Source organism: Fringilla coelebs (genome assembly GCF_963513975.1).
Source record: "Fringilla coelebs genome assembly, chromosome: 2".
NCBI lineage: Eukaryota > Metazoa > Chordata > Aves > Passeriformes > Fringillidae > Fringilla > Fringilla coelebs.
Genome location: NC_140029.1, coordinates 73,517,010 through 73,542,395, shown reverse-complemented (window position 1 = coordinate 73,542,395; position 25,386 = coordinate 73,517,010). Strand labels below are relative to the sequence as shown.

The 25,386-nt window shown below is 37.6% G+C and overlaps 1 protein-coding gene across 7 annotated transcripts in view; it reads left to right on the top strand.

The window, feature by feature from the left end:
* ZMYM2 (zinc finger MYM-type containing 2) overlaps positions 1-25,386 on the top strand; it is an 86,357-nt gene that overhangs the window by 30,772 nt on the left and 30,199 nt on the right. For 6 of the 7 annotated variants that reach the window (XM_084201194.1, XM_084201192.1, XM_084201193.1 and 3 more), the window contains 4 exons: positions 12,435-12,585; positions 13,332-13,447; positions 19,052-19,168; positions 19,747-19,897. In XM_084201194.1, the coding sequence (XP_084057320.1) occupies positions 12,435-12,585; positions 13,332-13,447; positions 19,052-19,168; positions 19,747-19,897 (535 nt within the window). The remainder of the gene's footprint in view (positions 1-12,434; positions 12,586-13,331; positions 13,448-19,051; positions 19,169-19,746; positions 19,898-25,386) is intronic. The other variant, XM_084201196.1, reaches the window with a different exon arrangement.

The window sequence follows — 25,386 nt, the reverse complement described above, 5'->3', positions numbered from 1 at the left end:
CCCCACAACCAGTATAACGTACACTGCACATGGAATTATGAAATGAACATGGAATTTTGAGGTTAAATGATGAATTTGTACTTTAATGACAGAATATACTGTATTTGTTCACAAATAGTTGTATTTTGTGTTTAGATATGTATTTGAGAATGAGAAGAATATGGGTAGCAAGTTTATGTTCTAGTTTAATTTGGGGAGGAGGAGCAGTTTGCAGTACCAAGGAACTTCACAAGTAGTGTCAAGTTGGTGCATTATTGTGAGAACCTTTAAAGTTGAGACACGTTGTTTTGGTTCATTCACTTCTGACAGCAGATTTTATGCAAGCAAGTTCTTAATTCCTTTATCAAAAATATGTGGTACTGTGCAACTAGAATAGTCTGTGAGAACCTTAGTTTGAGTGCTCATGTGCATCTGCTTTGGAATGGTGATTACGTGTAATACTTAACTGGTAGGTTTCAAATATTCATGGAGTGTGAGGAGTTTGGAGTATTATTAAAAGAAACTCTTATGGGAATATCCTGTGGGACCAACCAGGTGGCTTTCTGTTATGAAGGAACTAACTACACCAGTGGATAAGGGAAGGACTATGGATGTTATTTATCTGGACTTTTGTAAAGCCTTTGACACCGTCCCCCACAATGTTCTTCTCTCCAGGTTGGAAAGTGGTGGATTCAACAGGTGGACTGTTAGGTGGATTAGGAATTGGTTGGATGGTTGCATCCAGAGGGTCAATGATTCAGAGTCCTGCTAAACACTGGTGACAAGTGGTGTCCCTCAGGGGCCTGTATTTGGACAGGTGTTATTTCATGTCTTCATTAGGAGTAGACAAAGGCACCAAGTGCATCCACAGCAAGTTTGCAAATGGTACCAAGCTGGGGGTGCGGTGACACACCTGAATGACAGGATGCCATCCAGAGGGACTGGACAAGCTTGAAGTGAGTTCATGGGAATCTCAGCCGTGTCAAAGGCTTCACAGAAGTCCAGATAAAGGACAAAGACCAAGTGCAAGGTGCTGCATCTGGGTTGGGGCATTCCCCAGCATCAACACAGGCTGGGGACGAACAGATGGAGAGCAGCCCTGCTGAGAAGGACTTGCAGGTGCTGGAGGATGAGAGACTGGCCATGAGCTGTCAATGTGCTCTCACAGCCCAGAAAGCCAGTGGTGTCCTGGGCTGCATCCAGTGGCGGGCAGCAGGGCCAGGGAGGGGTTTCTGCCCCTCTGCTCTGCTCAGACCCCACCTGCAGGGCTGCATCAGCTCTGGGGTCCCAGCACAGGGAGGGCAGGGACCTGCTGGAGTGAGTACAGAGGAGGGATACAGGGATGATCAGAGGGAGGGAGAGCCTCTCCTATGAGGGAGGAACTGAGGGAGTTGGGCTTGTTTAGGCTGGAAAAGAGAAGGTTTCAGGATGATCTAGTGGTGAGCTTCCAGTAACTGAAGGGAACTTAAAAGAATGATGGAACAAGGCTATTGACAAGAGCACATGGTGATGGGATAAGGGGAAATGGGCTTAGATTTAAAGAGAGTAAGTTTAGATTAGTTATTAGGGAAAAATTTTTTTACTGTAAAGGGTAGTGAGGCACTGGAACAGGGAAGCTGTGGATTTTCTATCTTCGGGAGTATCCAAGGCCAGGTTGAATGGGGCCCTGAGCAGCCTGGTCCAATGGAAGGTGTCTGTGACTGTGGCAGAGGGGATTAGAACTGGATGATCTTCCAACCCCTAGACCATTCTGTCATTCTATGAGTAATGAAAGTCCAACTATAACAGTGGAAGTTCTTTTAGTATATGCTATAGGTGTCTGAAGCTGCTCAGGACACAAATACTTAGTAGAATATTTAGTTGATATAATATTTAGGTTTGAAATTTGTTTAGGTTTTCTGAGCTGAGTAATGTTCAAGGAGTTCTGTTTTTTTAGAAAAGAAGTTTAAAAAGACTGGAAAATGTCACTGACAACCCACTGGGCCACAATTGGTGAATTATGGGTTGTTTTGTTCAGTTATTACAGTGTTTCCTTAGAAATTAGTAGACCTTGCTTTAAAGGAGAACTGCTGAAGGAGAGATTTTGAGAGAGTCATTATTGCATACTGAAATAAACTTCATGAAAGATATAATACAGAAAAAGTTAATGTCATTTGATTCCAGCATTGTTGTACAACTAATTATTGTGTGTCACATAAGAGTTTTAGCAAATGTTTTCTTACAAACAGCTGTAAAATAAATAGGTCTTACTGGTATGAGCTTTGTATTAAGCAGTTTATATTGTAAATGTCATCCACCTATCAATATTGCCATGCATTTGTAGTAGTAATAAATGAAAACTCCTTCTTACTTGTACCTATCTATATACTTAATCACAATTTTAAAAAATAAATATTACACTGATTTGAACACAAAATTTTTCAATAACTCATCATGGACTTTTTTTCTTATTTTCTTGGAATGAAAAAATTAAACTTGTGGGTAATAAAAATTACAGTGGCTCTCAAAATGATAAGTAACTGGATTACTGCAGGTAATCCATCTGCTGCAAAGTGTGTCTTTTCTCTACTTTAGACTGTTCCTGGCAGTAAGAAACAGTGTTATTAAAGTGTTATTCCTGGGATGGAGAGTAGGTTTTTTCTCAAATGTCCTAAGTCACCTTTAAAGGTGATGGATGAACTTATCTTCCTGTGTACCAGTTGCAGAACCTGTTTTAAAAATGAGACATACATAATCGTTAATATTGCATTATGAGTCTTGATTTTCTGAGAGGTCATTGTTTTTTCTTTCCTAAAATTTAAAGTGATTGCAGATCTGAGGTGTCTTTTAGTATTAAAAAGTTACAAAATACAAATAATAATTTCTAAAATTATTATAAAATAATAAATAGGCATAACTAATGCTTACTGTAGTTACGTGCAAGAGCAAGTTAATTTCTTTGTGATGCAAAAGCCATGTGTGAAGTCAAAAAAGATAAAACAAAGATAAAAGCATTTCTCAAAAAAAAGTGTGACAGTCTAGATAAAATGTGAAAACAAAACTCTCAATGGAAGTATTCAAATATTTTAAAACCTGAAGATGACTATTACTGCTCGATTATACCCCCTGACTGTTGCACTGGAGTTCAGCCTCTTCACATGTAGAGGGTCAAGAGGAACTTAAGGAATGACCCTAAACAAAATGGAAAAAAACCCAAACAAACCACACTAGAAGAGAATGAAACTATATCTGAACAGGAACTCACTAAAATGGTCTGTTATTGTACAGATACTGAAGTACCTTATTTCTTTGAGCAGATATTTTCTATGGTTAAAATGAAAGTATAAGCATTTAGAATAGTACTGTAATGATCTATTTGAAAATTATCTGTGCAGTAGGTTGAAAGTGACCTCAAATATGCCTGTCATAAAGATGTTAACCACATGCAGCACATACCCAGGTTGCTTCAGTATTTTTGTTTCTGCTACTGTTGCATGTTTTCTGTCTCCTCAAAATTAGTTAACTTCCTTTCCAAAGTAATTCCCATGTGTGTGTTCTGGTTTGCTGGATTTTGGTACAGGCTTGACAACCTTGTTTTGAGAAGCAAGTGGACTGTTTCTGTGAATTTGTGACTTAGCTTGTGCAGCCAACCATACCTTTTAATTTTGAGCTTTTTGACTAAGCTAAAGCAATGTCTGTGTCTGCTTTTAATATTTCACTTCCTTGCCTGATCAGTCCATGGTGCTTTTGATTCTACCAAGAAAGTATTTAATGCCTTCCTGGTTAAAAAGCTCCTTTCCCTTTTTAACTTTCCTTCTGTAACTAAAATTCTTCTTAGAATGTGACCTGGGATTTGCTTGCTTTGGGGGCTTCTTAAAGTGATGGACTTCATCTACTGCCAAAAAGGAGGGGAAGGTGGGTGGGAAAGCAGCTCTAGCTATTTCTTCATGGGCTTTTTGATAGCTCTGGACTGAAGTGAGATTTAATGAATGCAAGCCAAATGAGAGCTTTTCTAGTTGGAGAGGATGCTTGCAGTGCCTTTTAATTTAGTGAAAAATCTTTCAATACTGCATAAAAGTGCATTTGGTTACCTCTTGATTAGATGAAGACATACTGATGAACATGCTTTAAGAATAACAAGGCTGTGCCATACCCCTAAGCTATTCTCTTAGAAGCAATAGAAAATAGGCATTTGTGCTTCCTTGTTCAGTTTCTGCTCCTTGCCAAGGAACTGCTTTTGTGAAACTCTTTAAACTCATTTGTCTATTTTATCTCTGTGCAGGGTTTTAAGAGCCTTCACTGTATACAATAATATGCATGTCAGTTCTGCAGCTAACAATTAATTGCTTACATAGAGTTTGTACTTAGCCTCATAAAGTGTATTGTTATCTACTGGTTTAAAAGCTGTGATAGAATGTCCTGCCACTTAGCACTTCAGTGGAAGCTTCTGGGGTTTTCAACTTTGTCCTGTCCCATGCAGTGTCGGGTTTTTTTTCTGTGCTTCTTTGCTGTTAAGACAGAGTGTCCTTCCTGTCTTCCGTTTTATCTTGATGGTACAATGAACTACAAAATCTACCACTTCCTGCTGTTTTTACCGTTTTATAAACTCTCATTTCCAAGTCTGTTTCAAGAGTAAGTACTTTTGACAAAGTCAGTAATTGTTAAGAGTTGAACAGCCTACTTACATTGAAATGTTAAAAAAACTGACTTTTAAAAAAAAAAATTTGGTCACTTTTAAAAGAGAGGTTCTGTGGTTTCAGCCAGATCAAACTGTGGTTTAATAGTGGAGTTTCTTCATCATATAGTAAACCACTTCAGTTAAGTTCAGGTAATAATCAGTTTGGTATTATGTAATCCCTGATAATACTGTTGTCTCCTACTATGCACACGTCTACAAATGGAGATAGCTAGATGCTTTTTATCCCATCTAACAGGTTAAAAGACAGAAATGTTTATCAACCAAGGAATAATAATTTATTCTTTCTTCCTGCTTAGTGATATGGGGAGGTTTTTTGAGACCTCTTGGTATTTATGACCCCAAGTTTCTTACACCTCTGATACAAACTGAGTCCTAAAAACGATCCTCTTCTGCCTTTACTTTTACTGTTTTATTCACTCCTGCTTTCTTCTGCCTTTTCTTTTACTGTTTATTCACTCCTGCTTTCTTCTGCCTTTTCTTTTACTGTTTATTCACTCCTGCTTTCTGGAACAATTTCTTTTGTCATTTTTTTTCTTCAAATGTCTGTATTCCAACTGTAGAATTTGCCGCTCTTCAGTAAAAATTATGGTACCAGAGTCCTTAGACATCTGAATATAGTTTATCAAAACTGTTAAGAATACTAATATGTAGCTGTTTTAGAAGATAAAAATAGATTAATCCCTCAGAAATGTTAAAATGACTGGAGTTCTGAAGAAGGCTACATAGGGCAGTCAAATGTCAGCTGGGATTTGTGTGGGAGCACAGGAGCTTCCTGGAAAGAGGAAGCAAGGAGGTGGCATGACTAGGTATCATAGTTATGATGGATATAGCCACATCTATACACCCGTGTACCTGGAGTAATTAGCTGGGTGGGGTTGGGGGAAGAGAGAAAAGGCAGAACAGAAGCAGCTGGAACATTCAGTTAATGTAGAAGTAACTTGCTTTCTGAGGCAGGTGTTTTCAGCTCTGCCTTTCTCAGAGACAGGAAGACAAGTGTCTTGAGCATGGGAACAAAACCAGCAAAAAGAGCACTGGCAGTTGGGGATGCCAGGGAAAAGTACTGGACAAGTTATCGATCCAGCTGTTTGCAGAGTGCAGCTGATGGAATGTAAACATAAGTCACTTGGTGTTCAAGGCCCACAAAAGCAGTTTCTTCATCTTTTGCTCTGAGGACTTGGACAAATGCTTTTCAGGAAGAGTTTACTCTTGTTACTCTTGGAGGAGGGATGATTTGGATGCAGTATTTTAAGAGAAAATAAATTATACAATGTCTTTCTTTGCTGGTACAGATTCTCCTGATACCTGGTTCTTTTCTTAGATGTGCATGTTGCCTCAGGTTCCATCAGACCATCCTTTCAAATGACTCTGAAGTAGTTTAGCTGCTATTTTCTTGATGACCTTTCTGAGGGATCTCAGTTATAGAATTCCATGTAGCAAATGTATCTGCTTTTCTACTTACAGAAAATGTTGTTTTCTTTCTCCTTTTCTGTTTGAACACAGGCATACTAAGTTTCTGTCTTGGAATTTTGTGGTGTTTTTCTTAATTCTATTCCAAGCCTCTTTTTCTGTAAAGCTACCAGGGAGGTTTGCCTGGATTGAGAAGTATTTACCAATGTGTTTTTCCATGGAGTTTTAACTATAAAGCATTTCTTTTAACTGGGAGCAAATCTTAGGGCAGCTATGTAGAATTGTGGCAATCAGCTGCTGTTCTGATATTTTCTGTTGGCTGGCCCTTGCATGGGCCAGTCAACTGAAGCTGTAGCAAGAATGCTGTCTTATAATGCTGGCATGTCCTTCATCATGCTCTCTTAGCCTTGTCAAGGCAGATAAAGCAGATGATACTGCTTTTTTTTCAGTCCAGATTAAAAGTGTCTAGCACAGATGCCTAGATTCAAGACAGTTGTAACTTTATTGAAGTACTGTTGCAACCAGAAGGTTGAACAACAGAGGCTCTCATTAGTCCCAGTTACAAAGAGAAATGAGGCTTCTAATATGTTGGGAACTTATGGTATTGGTCTAACATTTATTTTGGAGTTTGCTCTTTATTCTTCGTAGGGTACATGCAGCAAGAACTCTAGACTTTAGCCTACATGATCCTTTCAGTAAGATGTAAAGGAAGGTCAAGATTCCTTCTAAAATCATAGTTGTTTATAGTAGCAAGAATAAAAATTCCTCAGAAACCTTCTAAGTGAATTATATTTCCAAGAATTAGTATTTTTATTGAAACTATTCCTTCAGTTCTGGAATATGCCACATATCTGCTTTGCCTGGCATTTTGATAGCTGCTTTTGTAGTTCCCATGTGAGTTGAACACTGTCCTAGTGAATGGAAGGAATAGTTGAAATATATCTAGAACTAGTGACTTTTCATATCACATTGTTTAATGTCTGTTATCTGTCATGAGATACCTATCATGAAATAGACCTTCTGGAATTAAGTCTCTAAGGATATAGAAACAAGTCATGAAAGAATTGAGTGAGTTTAGAATCAAATAGAATGAGAAGAATTTTCAGGCTTCTTTAGCTACCATGGACTTTATGCTTTGGAAGAGTTCAAATATGCAATAGGATCTAACCAAAATTAGGTAATCTCAATGCAGAAACTAGGTGGAGTAGTAAAGGAGAGGTGTAGTCAGACTACTGTGCATCAGGCTTTTCCTCAGAGGGCACTGGGCCTTTATTATCTTGAAATTTTGCTTCTGAATTAGCTTCTGTTATTTGTACTTAGTAATTGATACAGTTTTCCTTAGTAATTTGATTGTGTTTTGACTTCAATTTTCCTTGAAATTGCAGTCCTCAAATGTGCATGTTTTCATGGGATGCTGTAGATGTGAATTTGCACATGGGAGGAAAATGCTTGATACTTTCTGTTGCTGATTGGTTTTGTGTTAGTTTCACCTTTGAAGGAAGCTTGAAGCTGGAGTTAGTTTGACTTTGCAGGGTTTTCAAGAGGCGGGAGCACAAGATGAAGCTAATACTTGATCGGAAATGGAAGATAATTGCCCAGAAAAAGACTTGGGCATCCCAGTGGAGAAGCTGAACTGGGCTTAGGAGTGTGCTCTTGCAGGAAAGATGGCCAGCTGGGTCCTGGGTTGTCTCATAAAATGCCTGACTTCTGGAAGTCATCTTGTCCACCGCTAGCTCAAACAGGGTTACCTGGAGCAGGTCCTGCAGGAACACAGGCACTTGAGTTCTTTGTGTCTCCAAGGCTATTAGCAAGAGGACAGCCAGCAGGACAGGGGAGGTGATCTTTGTGGGCCACCCCCCTATCCTGCTCTTGAGACTCTATCTGGAGTACAGTGGGCAGTTTTGGATTTGACAGAATGAAGGCAGTATCATGCTGGTGGAAGCTCAGTGGAGGGCTACCAAGATGCTTAGATGGCTGGAGTACCTGACTTAGTGGGGCAGGCTCAGGAGAGGTTACTTTGTTCAAGCCTGAGAAGCATAAAGGGGGATGAGTTATCTAATGGGAGGAGACAGAGGAAGACAAAGTTGAACTCTTTAACAAGAGACACAACTTGAAAACAAGGGGAAACTTACTTAGGTAAAGAAAAAGGTGTTTTGTTTTTTGTTGTGGGGGTTTTTTTTTGGTTGGTTGGTGTTTGGTGGTGGTTTTTTTTTTTGGTGTTTTTGGGGGGGGGGGGGGGGGGGGGGGGCATGTGTTTTGTTTTATTTTGTTTTTTCCTCTCCTGTAAGGATGGTGAAGTCCTGAGGGGTTTTGGGAGTGTTTGTCCTTGGAGATGCTCAGATTTGACTGGACCAGATCCTGAGCAAACACCTCTGGACCTGCTTTGAGCAGAAGGCTGCATTTGACCTCAGGAGGTCTCCTCGAGTCTATATGATTCTGTGATTTTTCTTTTTCTGAAACAAAGGAGGAAGTGATTTTTCAAACAGACTCAGGAGGTTTTGCGTTATTTGTTCCCTCTTTACTTAGTTACTAGTGAAGATTTTGGTGTTTTGTTCTGGTTTTCCTCTGCCAGTGAAGATCTTTTGTGTCCTGCCATGAATATCGACAACATTGATAGAGCTTTAAGTTTTCCTTAATTTCCTTTCTAACAACCACTTTTCCTTGAGGATAGTTAAAATATTAAATTAAGTATGTACTGTAGCAAGAACCTGAGAAAGCTGTTACGGTTCTGATCAGGGATGGAAACTTCTGTAATGATGTAAGTGGACTTACATGGAAGAGTAAGATCAGGGCAGGAACTTAGAATATTGAATATTTTCCTCTGAGCATTCTCTTAGTTTGTGATTCTCTGGAGGTCCGGGCATCCCTTGAACTTTGTGATGTTCCTGTATGCTATTTTTGGCAAGTCTCTTTAATTAGTGCTTGTCCAGTCTCCTTGTGAGCACATACAAACAGTTTTTCCATCCATGACTCTCTTTGGTAAGGGGTTCTGCTGACATGCTATTTGTCACCTGAAGAAATGTCTCCTGTTTATTTTGAAATTTCTGTTGATATTCATGTGATTTCGTGTAGTTGTTAATATTAGAAAATACACTGAGCAGTTGATCCATAGTGCTCTACATAATACCAGGTTTGGTTCTGTCATTATTCTCCTAAGCTATCTTGTTTCCAGGCTAAAAATCCTTGCCTCATAAGAATGCTCTTTGACCCTCTGTATTTGCTCTCCTTAATTTTAATGTATCTTCTGTTTGTTTATGGCAGCTAGAAAGATGCTTTGAGAGAAAGGATTCTCAAATGTTATTTTTTCTGCAGAATAAAGTTAATACTGCAGATACTTAGAGATGAAAAAGATTATGTTGGGAAGAATTTGAGAGTAGAAATGTAAGTTAGCTGAGAAACTTATGAACAGAATAAAAATTTTTGGTTTGCATTATGGGTATTCAAAAACATTAGAGATATAGTGAGGCTCTCTGTTGATGTGGTCAGTGGAGGAAGTTGTTGAGTTAGACTCTTAAAAAAATAAATGTTTGAGACACATGTATAGCACTGATTGAATACTTTCAGGTATGCATTAATCTTTCTTTCATAATAGTATGATACTCCCTGGGTTTTTTAAAATGGTTTTAATGTTTGAACTTGGAAGTTTAGGGAGTGCTAGAAAGAGTGATGAAAAAGCAAGAAAAATGTGTCACTTGAGGGAGATGATGATTATGACATTTTAGGAGCAATACATTTAAAGAAGGGTTGGACCTTCTAATTTTCTTTTTTTCCACCATGCCCTGTCTTCTTCACTTGTGTAACAATATGTTTAAATTTCTAATAAAGTAGAAATGCTCAAATATTCTTTTTAGTTGTTATTACAAGAATAAAATGAGAGCTTTGTTATTACAGTTTTGCTCCTACCCACAGAATCTTCTGCATAGTAGGCATGTTTTTTTGGAAATTCTTAGTCTTTGTAGTCTTGATAAACTAGATCTAGGTTTGCTAGGTTATTACTAGATAGAAATAAATTTTTTTCTTGCTTTTTAATCTGAAAGAGATGGGGTGAAGTCAGTAAACAACTCCAGTATTTAGAAGATGTATGAAATTCAGAAGTGATTGACATGCTGTTGCACTGTTTTTTCTATGCATGATCCTTTTTTGATATCACATAAATGATGAGGTATTTGAGATGCTGGTTAGCAAAAGCTATTTGTGCTTTCAAGGAATTTTTGTTGAAACACGTAGTTTACTGATACAATTTTTTTCTGATTATGCTCTTGTCAGTTTACTATAAATTCATTTATTAAAACTTACACTTTTGTCTTCCTTTCTCTTGAAATCACTGTAGCCTCTGTTGGATTTCTCTTTTGGAACTTGTGAAAGCTTCATTTGCCTTTGTGTTTTGTTTTCTGATCATTTTGCTGAATGCTTTTAGTTATTTGCCAGCATATTTGAATCACTGCTTCTAGATTTCCATTTTGGGTTATTCTGGAGCTCCCAAGGCTATTTGTGCAAGCAGATTTTTTTATGGCGGTTGTCCATTAAGCATGTTCCAAGGAATCAAGTCCTTTGTAAATTGTAGCCTCCTCCTGTATTATTAGTAATATAACTTAGAGGTTTCTGGATGCCCTGCTTTTGTTTATTAGCCTGCCAGAGGAGATGAATCTATAGCAGCAGAATAGCTCCAACTCACAGAGCAATATAACTGCTACATTTTGGTCTTGGTACTAAGTGTGAATTTTGTCAATATTAGAAAGATAATGATGACCTGATAACATGTTTAAAGGCAAATGGAAAAAACTAAAATAGGAAGGAGGTATCCTAGAGTTGTATTTTATACCTTCTAGGTAGGAGTTTGGTATCTTGACAGGTACTCCTTTCTGGCAGAAATCCCCAGCCAAGGTTTCATCACAACAGCATGTGGAAATGGTGAAGTTGTGTGGCAATTTTACCGGACTCTGCAAGGTGCTACATCTGATTTGTGTCAGGGTGTGTGTGGAGATGTCTGTTTTTAAGTGGATGCTCTTAGAATAGGAAAGATGACATTTTAAACACAAAAATTTCATCTCTAGCTGTAAGATTGGATTTAACTAGTTTTCAAATTTGGGTACTGAAAAATAGGAAGAGCAAAGATATCCTCTGAAGCTTCTCTCACTCTGAACAAAGGGAAGCACCCATGAAACATGCTTTGCCTTTGCTTCCCTTTTCCATCCTTGAGAACAGGGAAAGAGGGAGAGAGAGTGCCAAAATAATTTCTTTAGAAGGGAAGAGATCTTAAGTGCCTATGTGACAATTTTCTAGTACTTAATTAGATGAGAGTCTGTCTAGTAGGAGGCCCATCATTTTTGGTGAGGAATTTTCTCCATCACTGTCAAAGCCATGATATTATTTCTATGGGCAGAGAAGGTGTCTCGATATTTTTTCTGAAACCTACTTTATTGTGCTTGAGATATTTGCCTAACACTGGCATATGTAATACATGTAGCACATCAGAATTATTGATTTTGTATGTTGACTATGTCATTGGTATTTGTGCCCTGTGCAGCTTTTTCTGTGCTTTTTATAGAATGTTTGTTCCGTTCTGTGGGAAAACTGCTGATGAACTGAGTGCTCTGTTGAGAGATGTCAAAATTGAGTTTATCAGGTTCATGGAGTCACAGTTGAGCATAGAACCTCTGCATTGTGTTCCTCCTGCTTGGAGGATTGGAGATAGAATTTTTTTTTTTCCCCCCCAGAGTTTATTTATTCTTCATAACTTTGCTGTGCAGATGACTGAACAGTGGAACAGATTGCCCAGAGAAGCTATGGAGTCTCCCTCACTGGAGATATTCATGAACCATCTGAGATGCAATCCTGTGCCATGTGCTTTAGGAAGACCCTGCTTGAACAGGGGGGTTGGACCAAAAGGAGTCCTTTCTAAGCTTACCCATTCCGTGAATCACATTAGCCATGCCAGATTCCTCTTCCTTTCCTTACAACCATTGGCCCATCAACAAGGAGAGAGGAATAGAGTTCTTTCCAAGTCTTCAACTCAGCACAACTTGTTGCGCACTCTTACCACAGTTCAGTTTGCAGATGGTGGGATTTGGGATGGAATTGGGATGTTTTGGTTGGTTTGAGTTTTTTGAAGGGTATGTGTTTATGTGTGTGTCTTTACACAGAAGGTTATTTTTAGCTAGCTTTTCCCCAGGAGTAAGAAACACAACCATAGTGCTGAATGCTCTTGAGAGGATGATCAGGAGAGTTAGTATAGGAAGGATCTGATGAGAGAGCAAATGACAGAAATAAAACTTTTCCTTTGTTTTATTTTTTTTTAAGACTATAATTGAAGTTAAAAGCCAAGCATAGTTTTAACTAATGCATTGTTTTGCTTTGTTTTATGTTTTAGAAATGTGGCCAATTAACATCTTGTACTGGCTGCAGAGCTCAGTGCAGGTTTTTTGACATGACTCAGTGCATAGGACCTAATGGATATATGGAGCCATACTGCTCAACTGTATGCATGAACACACACAAATCAAAGTATGCAAAATCACAAAGTAAGTGAAAAGGATGATGGGTTTTCATCACTGCTAAGAGTAGACTTTTTAAAATATGAACACTGGGGGTGGGTGTGTTTGTTTTACAGTTAGTCTCTGCAGATGTGACTTTATAGTTTTTAACTCCATTAAAAAAATCCAAACAAAACCTCTTCTCTTGAACATCAGTAAATGAACCCATGAGGATTAATTTTCCTCACTGGGCTTTTTTTTATAATGTTGGAAAGAATTTTCAACTGTCTTAAGGCTTCCTGTGAAAAAATGCTGAAGCATAATGTGCTCCTATATGTCACAGGATGATAGTGCAGGTTTTTTGCATATGAATTCATATTCTCTGAATTCTCATATTAATCCCACCCTGGATTTTTTTTTTCACTCAAGCAGGAGATGGATAAGAGGGGAGGTAGTTATAATTCATATAGATATTCTCTAGGTAAAGGTTTTGATCCAGTAAATAATTCAAAACATATGTTCTTCAGTATGCAAAGCAGATCTCAACTTGAAGTTGAAAATGCTTCAGTGAATTTTTGGAAGGTGTTTTCATATTTAGTACTGATCTTTAGTGAAAGTATTTATCTAAACTTCTGTAATTTTTTTTGCTTTGTGTGACTTGTAGAAGATTACTGGAAAACAGACTAATCTTAGTTTTCTACATTGAAAAGCCAAAAGGGGCTCACCTGTAATACTCTTTTTTTTTTCCTATTATTTTCTGTTTATTTTGTTTGTAAACTACGTTTTTCTTTTAGGTATGGAAATTATTTGCCACTTTTGTAAGCGAAACTCTTTACCTCAATATCAAGCCACAATGCCTGATGGAAAACTGTACAACTTTTGCAGTTCCAGTTGTGTAGCTAAATTTCAGGTTAGCTGTTGTGTTAAATCTTTTCCTCCCTAAATATTTGTGTGCCTGTGTTTGTGCTAAGTATTTGAAAATTAAACTAACTTGCTTGTGTATACATGCTTGAGAGTTACCATTAACATAGCAGCTGCTCCTGGCTTATAACATTTTCTTTGGTCCAAGCGCTGTTTCATAATAACACTAGCTGCTGTCTTACACTTATAAAAACTTACCAATTTCTACTTTATATTGTTTGAAACCACAAATCTGTATCACTCCTCATCTTCCTTTTACCACATTAGCCTCTTCATGGATGTGAGCCTTGCTGTTTTGTATTGAAGATCAACAAATTTAGCCTTTTTTTGTACTAAACCCAATAACAAAATTCTCATATTGAATGTAGAACTAACAAGGGTTTGCCATGGAGAAAAGTGATTATTTCTGAAATGAAAGGTTAGAGCCTCATTTTATTTATGTACAATGCTACCTGTTTAAATTGTGACCCAAAACTGGGGGGCTGCAAGGCTAATGACAGGCACTCTGGATGAGGCTGCTTTGCTTGTTGAAAGTGTCATATTTTCAGTATGAATCAAGGTTAAAGCATAAGTGAAATGTGTCATAGCCATTAATCTTCTGGTGATCAAAGGATGTTTTAAAAGAATATGTTTCAATTTTTGTATGTAAAAGCATTTTCCCCAGATTTACGCAGGATAATTGATAATTGCTTCCTCATGTGTTGTTGAAGAATTACACCCACACAAGGTTTTCCCATTTGTCATGCAACTTTGCTGTTTTCTGTCAGCTGGACAGCAAATTGGTCTTTTAATTGCTTCTTTAATATACCCTGGGTAGGACCTCTGTCATGTAGCCATGTTCTGTGTTTCCATCATAACCAGTTTGGTAGGTGTCTGTCAGTGGAACTGATTAACAGGATACCTGTGTATTGTTAGTGTGTAATGACAGACTGTAATACTTAGTGCAAACTCATGTAACATCTATCTATTTTATTGTACGTGATTTTACAATCAGTTGCATTCCCCAAGAGCTCTCAGAGCAAATACAGCCAGGGAATGACAAATTCAACCTGGGCCTTCTTGGATTTGCACATAAGTCAACATTTAGCAACATTATTGAATAGAACTGCCAGATCATTTAGTGCTGGCTGTGGGTTCGTGGTCTTAGTGAGTCCTTGTGCTCATGCTTCTGTTGCAGTCTCAGTGCTGCACGTAGATCTCCTGTCAGTGCTGTAGTGGAGTTTAATTGAAGCAGCCTGGCAGTCTGTGAGTTCTCAGTAAAGACCAAGAATGGGTAGGTTGTCACTTGCTTACAGTTACCAGCACTGCTGGATTTTAACTTTTCATAGCTTTTGTATAGTCACTGTGTAGAAAAACAAAATGAATTCACCATGAGTCTAGAGTTGAATGTATGAGAACAGCTTCTTTGTTCTGTTCATTTAGCATTTAGGTGGAAAGGATGGTATACCACAATGTTAGCACTGAACTGTTAGTGTTCCCTTGAGGCTTCTCTTGTACCTAAGTGACATGTAAGGTATTGAACCTAAATTGAAAAAATGGTCGATTTACTATGGTACTCCATATTATCTTCAATGTTAATGAAGATAACTCTTATTTTAGTTTTCTGGCTTCATATTCATCCCCTTTTCCTGCTTTGCCTACTCTTCCTAGACTTTTTTTCTTTAAGGGTTATCCTTCACAAAACAGAGTAATTGCTATCTCAGGTCTGTGTTTCTTCCCTTCTGCAAGTGTTTTAGTCATTTTGGTTTACAGATGTGTAAGCTTGTTTTACAGAACTTCAGGATTGATTATAATTGTGTCTTAGAAATAACCTTTTGTTTCTAGCTAGTTGTTCTTTTAATGGATTGAAATATTGGAAAGATTCTGCTGAGCTGCATGTTGTACAGTTTATGTCCATATCTACATTCTCCTTTGAGCAGCCAGCCTGTAAGAGCATTTGGTCTTGTAAGAAGGAGAGTAAAAGAGAGTGTTTTTCTTTGGTAGTTGGTGGTAGAACAGTGGGACTGAATCTTGTCCTCAACACTCTGTGTTGGAGGTTGTTAATGCAGAGTTAAAGATGGAACTGTTCCCAAGGATTATTGTTTTAAACCAGCATTGATACTGGTACTTTTACTGGGTCAGTTGAAGATCTTGCTGTTAAGGGAAAAGTAAACTACTGATTATTTATTGTGAATGTGGAGGCAAAACCAGAAGTGTCTTCCTGGAGTTAGCAGCTGTGTGAGTGTCTGACAGTACAAGCTATCTGGCAGAACAAGTCTGTGCAAAACTTGTGCTCAAGCTTTAGTAGGTTTGGGTTTTGCTTCCAATTTATGGATGTGGCTGGAGAATTGTAGGACCAGTATGGGTAAGAATTACAATTACAATAGTTTTTAGAAGGATACTCTCTCTGGTTATTTGCTAATGCTGTTCTCTTTCACCATTGTGATGTGCCTGGAAGTGTTCTTGACTATATATGCTGGATCTCTCTTGTACACGTGTGTGTGCACACAGACAAATACTCTTCTAAATTTGATAATAATAAAAATATGCCTTCCATGCCCAGGCTGGAAGGTCTGCATATGCATGAGTGTGAGGGAAAAGGTTGTTTCCTTCCCTGTTTCATGTAGTTCCATTGATTTTGCTTGTGGACCAGTCCTAGTGAATGACAGCATGTAGAAGATTTCTCTCATGTGCATTAAGAGCAACTTGATTCTTTCCAAGCTTTGGGGTTTTTTTCCCCAGCTGGAAAAAACACCTAACCTCAGTTTGGCTGCCTGCTAGCTCTTCCACATGTACACTTAGGTACAGAAATGTTTCCACAGTTTGATTTCATGTAGCTGTGAGCAAGGATAACCCTCTGTCACATATGCTGCCGTGGCAGGGGCAGGGCAGAAGCTGTGCTGCTGTGGTGGCCTTCTCAGAAGATCCTGGGCTGTGCCTGCCTGGGGTATATCATTAAGCTGGCAGCTTAGAGCAGTTTGAGCTGGTTGCATTGAAGGCTGAAGGGGGCTTTACAATGGTTTTTCTTGCTTTGCTTGCACTTCCTATGCTCTTGTTATTCAGGGCAGGCTCTCACAAGAGCAAACATAGGAACATGACTTCAAAGATGTCTTTGATACAACATAGCATAGATAAAGCTTTGTGTTCAGGGTGACTGGGGAAAGATTGTAATGAATTTATCTTCTTTTTTTCTTTTATTATTCCTTGTGTGTAATTATGCTCCCAAATAATTCCTGAAGGTACTTTAAGTACTTTGTATGTTAGAAGTAAAGCAAGATGGTGAAAATACTACATGCATGTCATCTTGGCTCAAAATATAATGTAGAAGCAGTCCTTAATTGTAAGCAGAATAAATGAAACTTTCAAAAGGCATACAAAACAATGTTTTGATTAACTTGATTTAAAAAGCATCTTCTGCTTGGTTTAGAACTTTCAGTAATATGAATTCAGTTCTTTACAGATTTTTCTGGAAAAATATTTAATTAACCAGAGGGCCTCATGATAAAAATAATTTATTTGGGGGTGTTTTTTTTTAGAAGTAATAATGTTTAATAACTTATATTTTTTAATCTATATGCATGTTTCCTTTAAAACAAATACTAATTCTAAATAGTCACAATCTTTATTGTTCTCACTTCTCTAGCTTTTTGTTATTTTTCAATTACCAGCCCCCTAGACTTTGAGTCTGAATTTTCACCCCAGTAAACAGTAATAGAAAGAAATAAAAGAAGGTAACTGTGGCATACCTCAGAAAATAACGAAAAACTGTTTTAGTTTTAACTTACAGCCCTCACTGTAGGGTGTTTGTGTCCCATATTTAAAGGTAACTACAGATGTGAAAGATAAGGATTGCTTTTCATTTGATGACCACTTAGTATATTTCATCTTCATTCCTCCCTCTGTCTTCAGTGTTTCTGTACAAGGTGTTGCATCTGCTGGTTCTTGACATCTCCTTCATTCCTGAGCTGGAGATGCTGGGTATTCTTGAGTTCTTTTCAATTCAATGAGAGCTTCTAGGGCTTCCATCAAGCACAGATCAGCATGTGTTGAGCATGGTGTTTGTTCTGTGAGGACACCTGCACATGCAGAAGTGCACAGGTTGGACCTTGCAGTTAAAAATGCCTTTGTGGCTCTCATGTTTTTGCAAGTCTTCAGGTATTTAGAGCAGCCAAAGTGAAGCAAACCTTGCTGAGCCACAGGGACATTTGCTGGATATGATGGGAGAAATATGATAATATTGTGTCTAGGCATCAGAAAAAAGTTGTTGTGGAAGGTATAAAGTTGTTACAGGCTGATGAGCCATCGAGTAAAGGTGTCATCTTCCTGCTGCCTGGCAGTTGGGTCTCAGGTCCTGCCTGTGACTGGGAAATATGCATGACTACTTAATGTCTGCAGATTCTTGACCAAGAATTAATGCATCTGCATAAAATGATACTGTTTGCACTGCCGACTAGAACTCAGCAGTACCAGCCCACATAGATTGGGGTTTATATCAGTAATAAGTCTCAACATTGTTTTAATTTATTTTTTAGTGTAAGTGAACCCTTACTAACATGAGAGTGTGAAGAAAAGTATCCTGTAACAGAAATGTTTTGAATTTTCACTGGACAGGTAGTAACAAATCTGTCTGAAGAGAATTTGTCTTTATTTGTTCTGTTGCAACTGGTGTGGGAAAGTTTGTTGAGAAGACAGATGTAAGAAGGTTGTCCTGGATTTTTCAAGTGTCTGTGATTCCTGCTGATTCAGATCTTTGTCTTGAACATCACATCTACAATACACCAATAGTTCTTGCTTAATCAGGGAATTTGCAAAAGCACTCTATAATGTTGGCACATATAAGACATACTGAAAGATACAGGTACTGTATAATTGAGTTCTTTTATTTACTGATTGCTGCAGAAATGCACTAAAGAAATTTCTCAGTTACAGAATTAAATTCTCATACCTACACATGCAATCTTTAGTATTTTTCTCAGATTTAAACCCCTGGATTGTTTTGGGGCTGGTTGTGTGAAAAATTGCATCTTCCTGCCATGGGATTGAGGCTGCTTAGGACTGTTAGCTAGTTTTTTCTTAATCTGAGTAGATGTGAGGTTTCTCACTGAAAGCCTTTTACTTTAGTAGTTGTATTTTCAAGTGGTATGCTTACATGAAATGTTGATAATCTGCCTTGGTGAGGTTTGGCGTTGAAAACATTTGTTTGTTGGTCTTTGTCTGTCACCAAAACAATACAAGCTGTGAAATGTTTTTATCTGAAAATATCTTTTGTGATTAACAAAAGCATTCCGTTTGGGGATATTTTTTGTTTATTTTTACAAAAAAATGTGTTGACGCTTAAATAAAAGGCATAAGAAAGGTAAGGTAAAAGAATATGACTTAAAGTAATCATGGTGGAAGGTAAGGGTAATGATTCAAAATTGAGAAATCTGAGATGACACAGGAAAAGGAATTAAGGTAAAGAAACAACCTGCTGTGCTTTTGCCAGAAATGTTCTTGAGTTTATAAATAAACTCCTGAATTCTCAAACATAGTAAGCTTAATTGAAACAACCCCACGTTTTAAAAGTAACTTTGCTTTTTTAGTGATGTATGTGTTACATATTTATGTTTTTCAGACACTCAGTGTTCAGTCTTCAACAAATGGTCAGTTCGTCTCTCCCAGCGATATTCAGCTGAAATGTAATTATTGCAAAAGTTCTTTCTGTTCAAAGCCAGAAGTACTGGAATGGGAGGTAAGGGGGATGTTGGTGTTTTCTTAGAATGATAATGTGTTTAAAAGTTTAAACGTAGAACTTTAATACGGTTTTTCTAGCTATTTTAAAAAGTATTGAAGTTTCTTTTAAAAAGCTCAGTTAAAGTCTACCTGGTTCTGTAGAATATAATTTATTTTCAGTATGAATAGAAGCAGAAGTCTTTGCTCATAAATAGTATCTGTGGAATTTAAAAAAATGTATTTTATCAGATCATCTCTAAGTCTGGAATCTGCTTTCATCTTCAGTTATTGTAGATATTAAATACCATTATTACACTTCTTTATGAACTGAGAGAAGTATCTAAAGAGGATATGCTGAGATTGAGTGGCATATTTTCTGTTCAGCATTTTCATGTGAAATTGAGTATTTGTAGCACTGTCTGCTTAATTGAGATTTGTAAATTTTTAGCATTAGAAATCATACTCTAATTATGTGTTCACACTTCAGTTTACTTTGTAAGTTGTCTTAAGGGCAACTATTCTTTCAAGTTGCAATAGTTAAACTGTAAGATTTTATCCATTAACCTTATTCATGATGCTTTGCAACTTTGCATTTAGAACAAAGTGTATCAGTTCTGCAGCAGAGCGTGTTCTGACGATTATAAGAAGCTGCACTGCATAGTTACATACTGTGAATACTGTCAGGAAGAGAAAACGCTCCATGAAACAGTGAATTTCTCTGGTATCAAAAGACCCTTTTGCAGTGAAGGTATGTATTTGATTTTTTCCTGAGGTATTGGTTGTTGTTCTACTGCAGTTTACTTACTTTGTTTATATGTTAAGATTCAAGGTAACAACTCATTCTGTTGTTCTTGAGGCTAAACCAGAAGTCTCTTCATTACTATTATTGAAGTGATTGTACCTATTATTGTTAGTGCAGGCACTTTTTAATTTATCTGAGCTGCCTTTAGAGCTTTTCACCACTTAGTCTAGATTAAGGGTAACACTCTTCAGTGTGTGTATGAATACATACACCTTTATGCACATTGCTTACATACATATGCACAAAAAATTACACATTCACACATTCTTTTTTTAGAAGGCATGCACTAGTGCATATACAACATTAACTGTACTGATGAACACCAAGCTTTCTCTTTGATTAGCAGTTTCTACATTAAGTATAACAGTAGAAGTTCTGTGTTGGCTTAGAATGGTTACTTAAGCAATAACTTTAATAATGCCTGTTGCTGTGTGTTGATTACTGTCACTACAATTGCTAATTACTTGAATTTTCAAAAAGAAAACAAACTAAAAGGGAACTCCATGGGCCTAGGTCTCTTAAGTTGCATAAAGCATGGTTTTCATAGAAATATAAAAATAGATTTTTTACAAGGACCTATCCTTTCCACTTCTGCTGAGCTATCCTTTGATACTGGTATTTAATCATGATCTTAGAAGTTTAACTACAAGTTTGAATGACCTATTATTCACAAATATGGTGAATATTTTTTCTTTAATTATAACAACAACACTTCCAATGTCATTTGATAAGACATCTGTGGAAGATTTCTACTTTCAGGCAGATTAAATAGTAGGTATGGGAGTTTACTTGTACGAGGATCCTGTTAAACTGGAGAGATTATTCCAAACCAGGGCTGAAGGCAATCTTCTCTCCATGCCATTCCCTTGCAGCTCAGGACTCTGCAGTCTTTTGTTTCTGAAGAATGGAGTGTGGTGTTCTAGACTGAAAAGTGATAGCTGGAGAGTAAAAAACAGACACATGAAGGCCCAGCCTTAGTGTATCAGTGTATTGCTCTACAACCTCTAGCTAGAAATTGTTTCTGTGAATGAAGCAATTCCACAGAATACATTCAGACAAGAGCAAGATAATTTTTTTGAGATTAAAATATATGCTTCTATTACTGTGAATATTTCTGGCTGTCACAATGAAATTAGTAGGATTCATAATGCCACCTATGACATTACTACTTCTGTATGAGGAGGCTTGAAGTAAGTGAGGTCTTGTGTTTCCTATTAAACATTTAAGGAAGAAAAGATATAAAAACCTGTCTCTCCTGTTTAAATTGAGATTCTAAGTGGGGGGAACCTGTTGCCAGGTGTCTTAGTGTGGGTCTTGAGTTTGCAGGTGCTGGACTGCCAGCTAAAGGGTAAATACTGTATTTATAAGGGTGAACATGCAAAATGTTCCATAAAGACAAATTTTATCAGCTTGCTGCTGACCACTTAGTAACAGACAGAGGACAGTCAAAAGCACCATTAAGTAGATCATAACTTGAATAAATACAGTGTATACCTGCCAGCTGTAGCTGAGGTCTACTTTGTGATGCACATGACAAAGAGCTGTATGTGTTCCTCTTGCAAATAAGCCAATGACCTGGACAGAAATTCTGAAGGAACCCTTGACCACCTATTTTGAAGGGAACCCATCAATTGTCATCAATGGCTGCAAAAACAGTACAATCCAAGAATGAAAAGTGCATAGATCTGATGTGGGAAGGACAGGGCCAGGACTTTCAGTGGACTTTTGGAAGTCAACAAATAGAGGTTCCATCATCAGATGTGATAGATTTGTTTCCCCCCTTTCCAGGCACCTAAACATCACTTTGGTTTGTCCTTAATTTCAAAGCCTTTTTCCAGATATATGTCCAACTCTTTGTAAAATAAAACCAGTGCAAGTACCAAATGTTTTTTGGATGTGGAGGCCATCCCAGTTTTGATATTGCACATTGTTCAAGGAACCTCACCAACACAGATTATTTTTTTGAGCACGCAGTTATTCTTCATGAGAAGACAATGTGTCACAGTTTGAGAAGGACTAGCCAGAGGTACTCAGTCACAAAAGTTGCTGGCATTTTTGGAAGAAATTGAACCCTCAGGGGGAAATGTGGAGATTTTTCAGGGGAGTGTTTATAAAAGACTCCTAGATAAAATCAGGAATTAAACACACGTTGAAATTTCTGCAAGTGTGCGTACTTGTTCATCTTTGTGCAAACTGATGGGAAAGCGTATATGAGATCAACCACAAATATCCCTTTACTGCTCACAGCTGTCCAGCTGGAGTACTGAAGATGTCATTGCTCCCATTCTTCATACCTAAGGGGTTTTTTCACACATGCATATTCATATATATTTACACACAAACCCTGGCACCCACATTAAAGTCTCTTGGATCAGTATTTCTGTGTGATTTTATTCCGGCTCTGTTTCTTTATATGTTTCTCTTGAGACACTTCAAAACATGTGCCAGAGGTAGCTGAAACCTCCATTATAAAAAGGTGTGATTAGAACTCACCTAGGTTTTGTGCTGAAGATGGTTATTAATTTCCTTCATGGAGCATACAATGCTTTTTCTTTTTTGTCCAAAAATTGGATGCTGTGTGGAGAATGAACAACCTGAACAGAGTAGATGAAAGAGTTTAATCTGTTCCACTGGTGCTGAGGCTTTCCTGGTGTTTTGCCACTAGAATGCTGCATTCCAAAATATCTGTGTCTAAATTAAATAAAATATGTATTATGTATGCTAAAGTAAGAAGTAGCTTGTGGATTTTTATGTATGTGTGGTCGCATGAGTGACAATTGAGGACAAGCTGTACAAGTTTTTAATCCTGAGGAAATCTTCAAATTACTGGGTTTGGGATATTTTTGGGAGGGTTTTTTTTTTTTTTTTTTTTGTAATACATATTCTTTCTGAGAGTCTGGGAGAACAAATCAGTCTTTGGCAATCCAGCAATGAAACTATTTTATGAGTATTGCCATAATTTTATTTTATTTGTAGACTTATTTAATTCATCTTTCTAGTAGAACTAAGTGCTATGACTTAAACAACACAGGCTTAATAATTTTATAATGTAAATTTTAATAACACTGATTCATATCTGGGTTTCTTCTAGGAGGGCGAATGTCATTAGGCTGTTGGAGTAGCTCAGTTATCTCATGCTTGGAAATTCTTTTCAGGTGGATAATACAGATAAAAGACAGCATCAAACTAGCAACTGTTCTATCACCCTGATAGCCTGCTAATAAATATCAGGGAATTATGAAACATTGAGTTTTCTCTGAAAACATCTCTGTTTCATCTAAGTAGAGATAACCTCTTAAAACACTGTAGAGTTGACAAGTGGAAAAATAAATTAAGGAAATTAAGTACCTCTTCTAGAAAAGGTGAATATTCAGTTAAAGCATTGTAGGCTTTGGAGTGGGATTATCCCAACCAGTACTGCACAGTGGATTGTTTGGTAAAGTATATGATTAAATGATTAGTTGATTTATTTTAGATTTATATGAAAATATTACAGATACTGAGCCTAAACACAGGTGTGTTAAGTTTTGTAGAGGTGCTTACATTCCAGTGTTTCACAATCAATTAGGATACTACCTGAAATTTATAGGAATTCCTGTTGTTATTAGAAACAGCAAAAAATTTGTGTAAAAACTGATGTGTGATATGAAGTGTTGCTGAGACTTAGTTATAGTTGCTGGGCTTCTGTGGTGGATGGGCTGAGGAAGAGTTGGTGCACTGTCCCTGCCGTGCTGAGCTGCTGTGTCCCTCTAGACGAGGGGAGTTGCCATCAACCCTGCTTAAATCTCTTAGTTCCTGATGTTTGTTCTCATTATTTTTAAAGTGAGAGCTACAGAAACTGTTCAAACACAGCTTTTTTTAATAGTTTACACTGGCAACTATCTCTTTTAGAGGCACTGATACTGCTTTTGAAAATAAAATGTACAGAATTTGGGCTAGCATACAGAAATTTTTGAAGGCAGTATGAAATCACCCTTTTACACACTCTAGGATTTGTGCTCCACAGAGCTGTTATGTCCCTTTCAACAGCTCTTGATGGAGGCCTGCTGTGGTGAAATAATTTGATCTTGCTACAGTGCCTAGTTTGGTTTTGCTCATCACCACTTCTTCTGGCAGTGTCCCTCCTGAGATAAATTCTAACCTGAAATGTCACTTTCCTTGTGGCTTTCATTTAAAGCTTTATTTGGTGCCGAGTTGGGATATCCTGGCAAAAAGGGACAAGTAAAAAGCAGAACACACCTTAAATACTGCAAAATGCATGATTCATAAAAATACTCGTTCACAATTGCAAGAGTCAGTTGTTACTGCAGGAGGCTATTCCTTTCCTACAAACTGGGTTAGTAGAAAAGTGGAAGTGAATGTTGGAGGTATTTAGAGGTGCCTGGGCTATTCTGAGACACTCTGACATCCTTAGTCTGCTATGGACAGAAGTTAGAATGGAACATTCATGGCATCCCGTTGAGCCATGGCAGTTGTCTCCAGGGAATTCTGATGGCACAGAGGCCGTGGTTGTGGCCATGGCTGTTCAGGCCATGTCAGCTGATTAAGTAGTCTGGTTTTAAATCTTTCAGCCACAGATGACTGTTCCAAACAAATTTTGTTTCTGTAAAAGCTAAAATAATATTTTTTGCTTATAGAAATGAATTAAGGTGAAAGGGACAGCATACTCAATGCTGACAAGTCCCTTAGGAGATATTTAACGGGCTCCCTTGCTACAGAAGCACCAAGTGAAGACTTTTGGCTACGCTAAAAGAAAGCAAGTTCTGCATCTCCTAGACAAATGCACATGGAAGAGCGGGACAATTTGTTCTGGTGGTATTCCACTTGTGGAAGAGTCTCAGTGTAGATGTAGTTTCCAGCTAGTGCTTCTTGGATGCATCTCTTCTGAAATTACTGAACAGTTTTAACTTGTTAACCTGGATTTTATGTTTCTTACAGTGTTCTTGTAGTTGAGAAATGGAAAGGTATAACTGTGCTTTGGAAGAGATTGTTTATCTTCCATTGTCTTTGTAGAGCGAGAACACGGATGGTGTTCAAGTAATGTAATTTAAAATTCCTGTACGCATATTGAGTCTTGGAATTTTTGGTTTTCTTTGTGGAGAGATAATTTGTAACATTGTTAAGAATATAAGGTGAAATCCTGTGCATTGTTTGACACCAGCCGTCCTTGTTAGATTTTCATTCTTCGGTGTTAATTCCACTGTTGTCTTTTTTTTAAAGACCTTTGATATAGTTCTTTGAGCAAAGACAGCATTGACTGGTGCAGATAAGGGGTGATGCAATTTAATGTGCTGAGATTATGAGCACGAGAAGAAGAAAGCTTATAAAGATGTTTCTTATTAACGTGAAAGAATTATCAACCTGGAAAGATTTAAGAATAAGCAGAACATGAGTAACTGGATTGGAGTAGGAGGGAGGAGAACGGAAGGAGATAG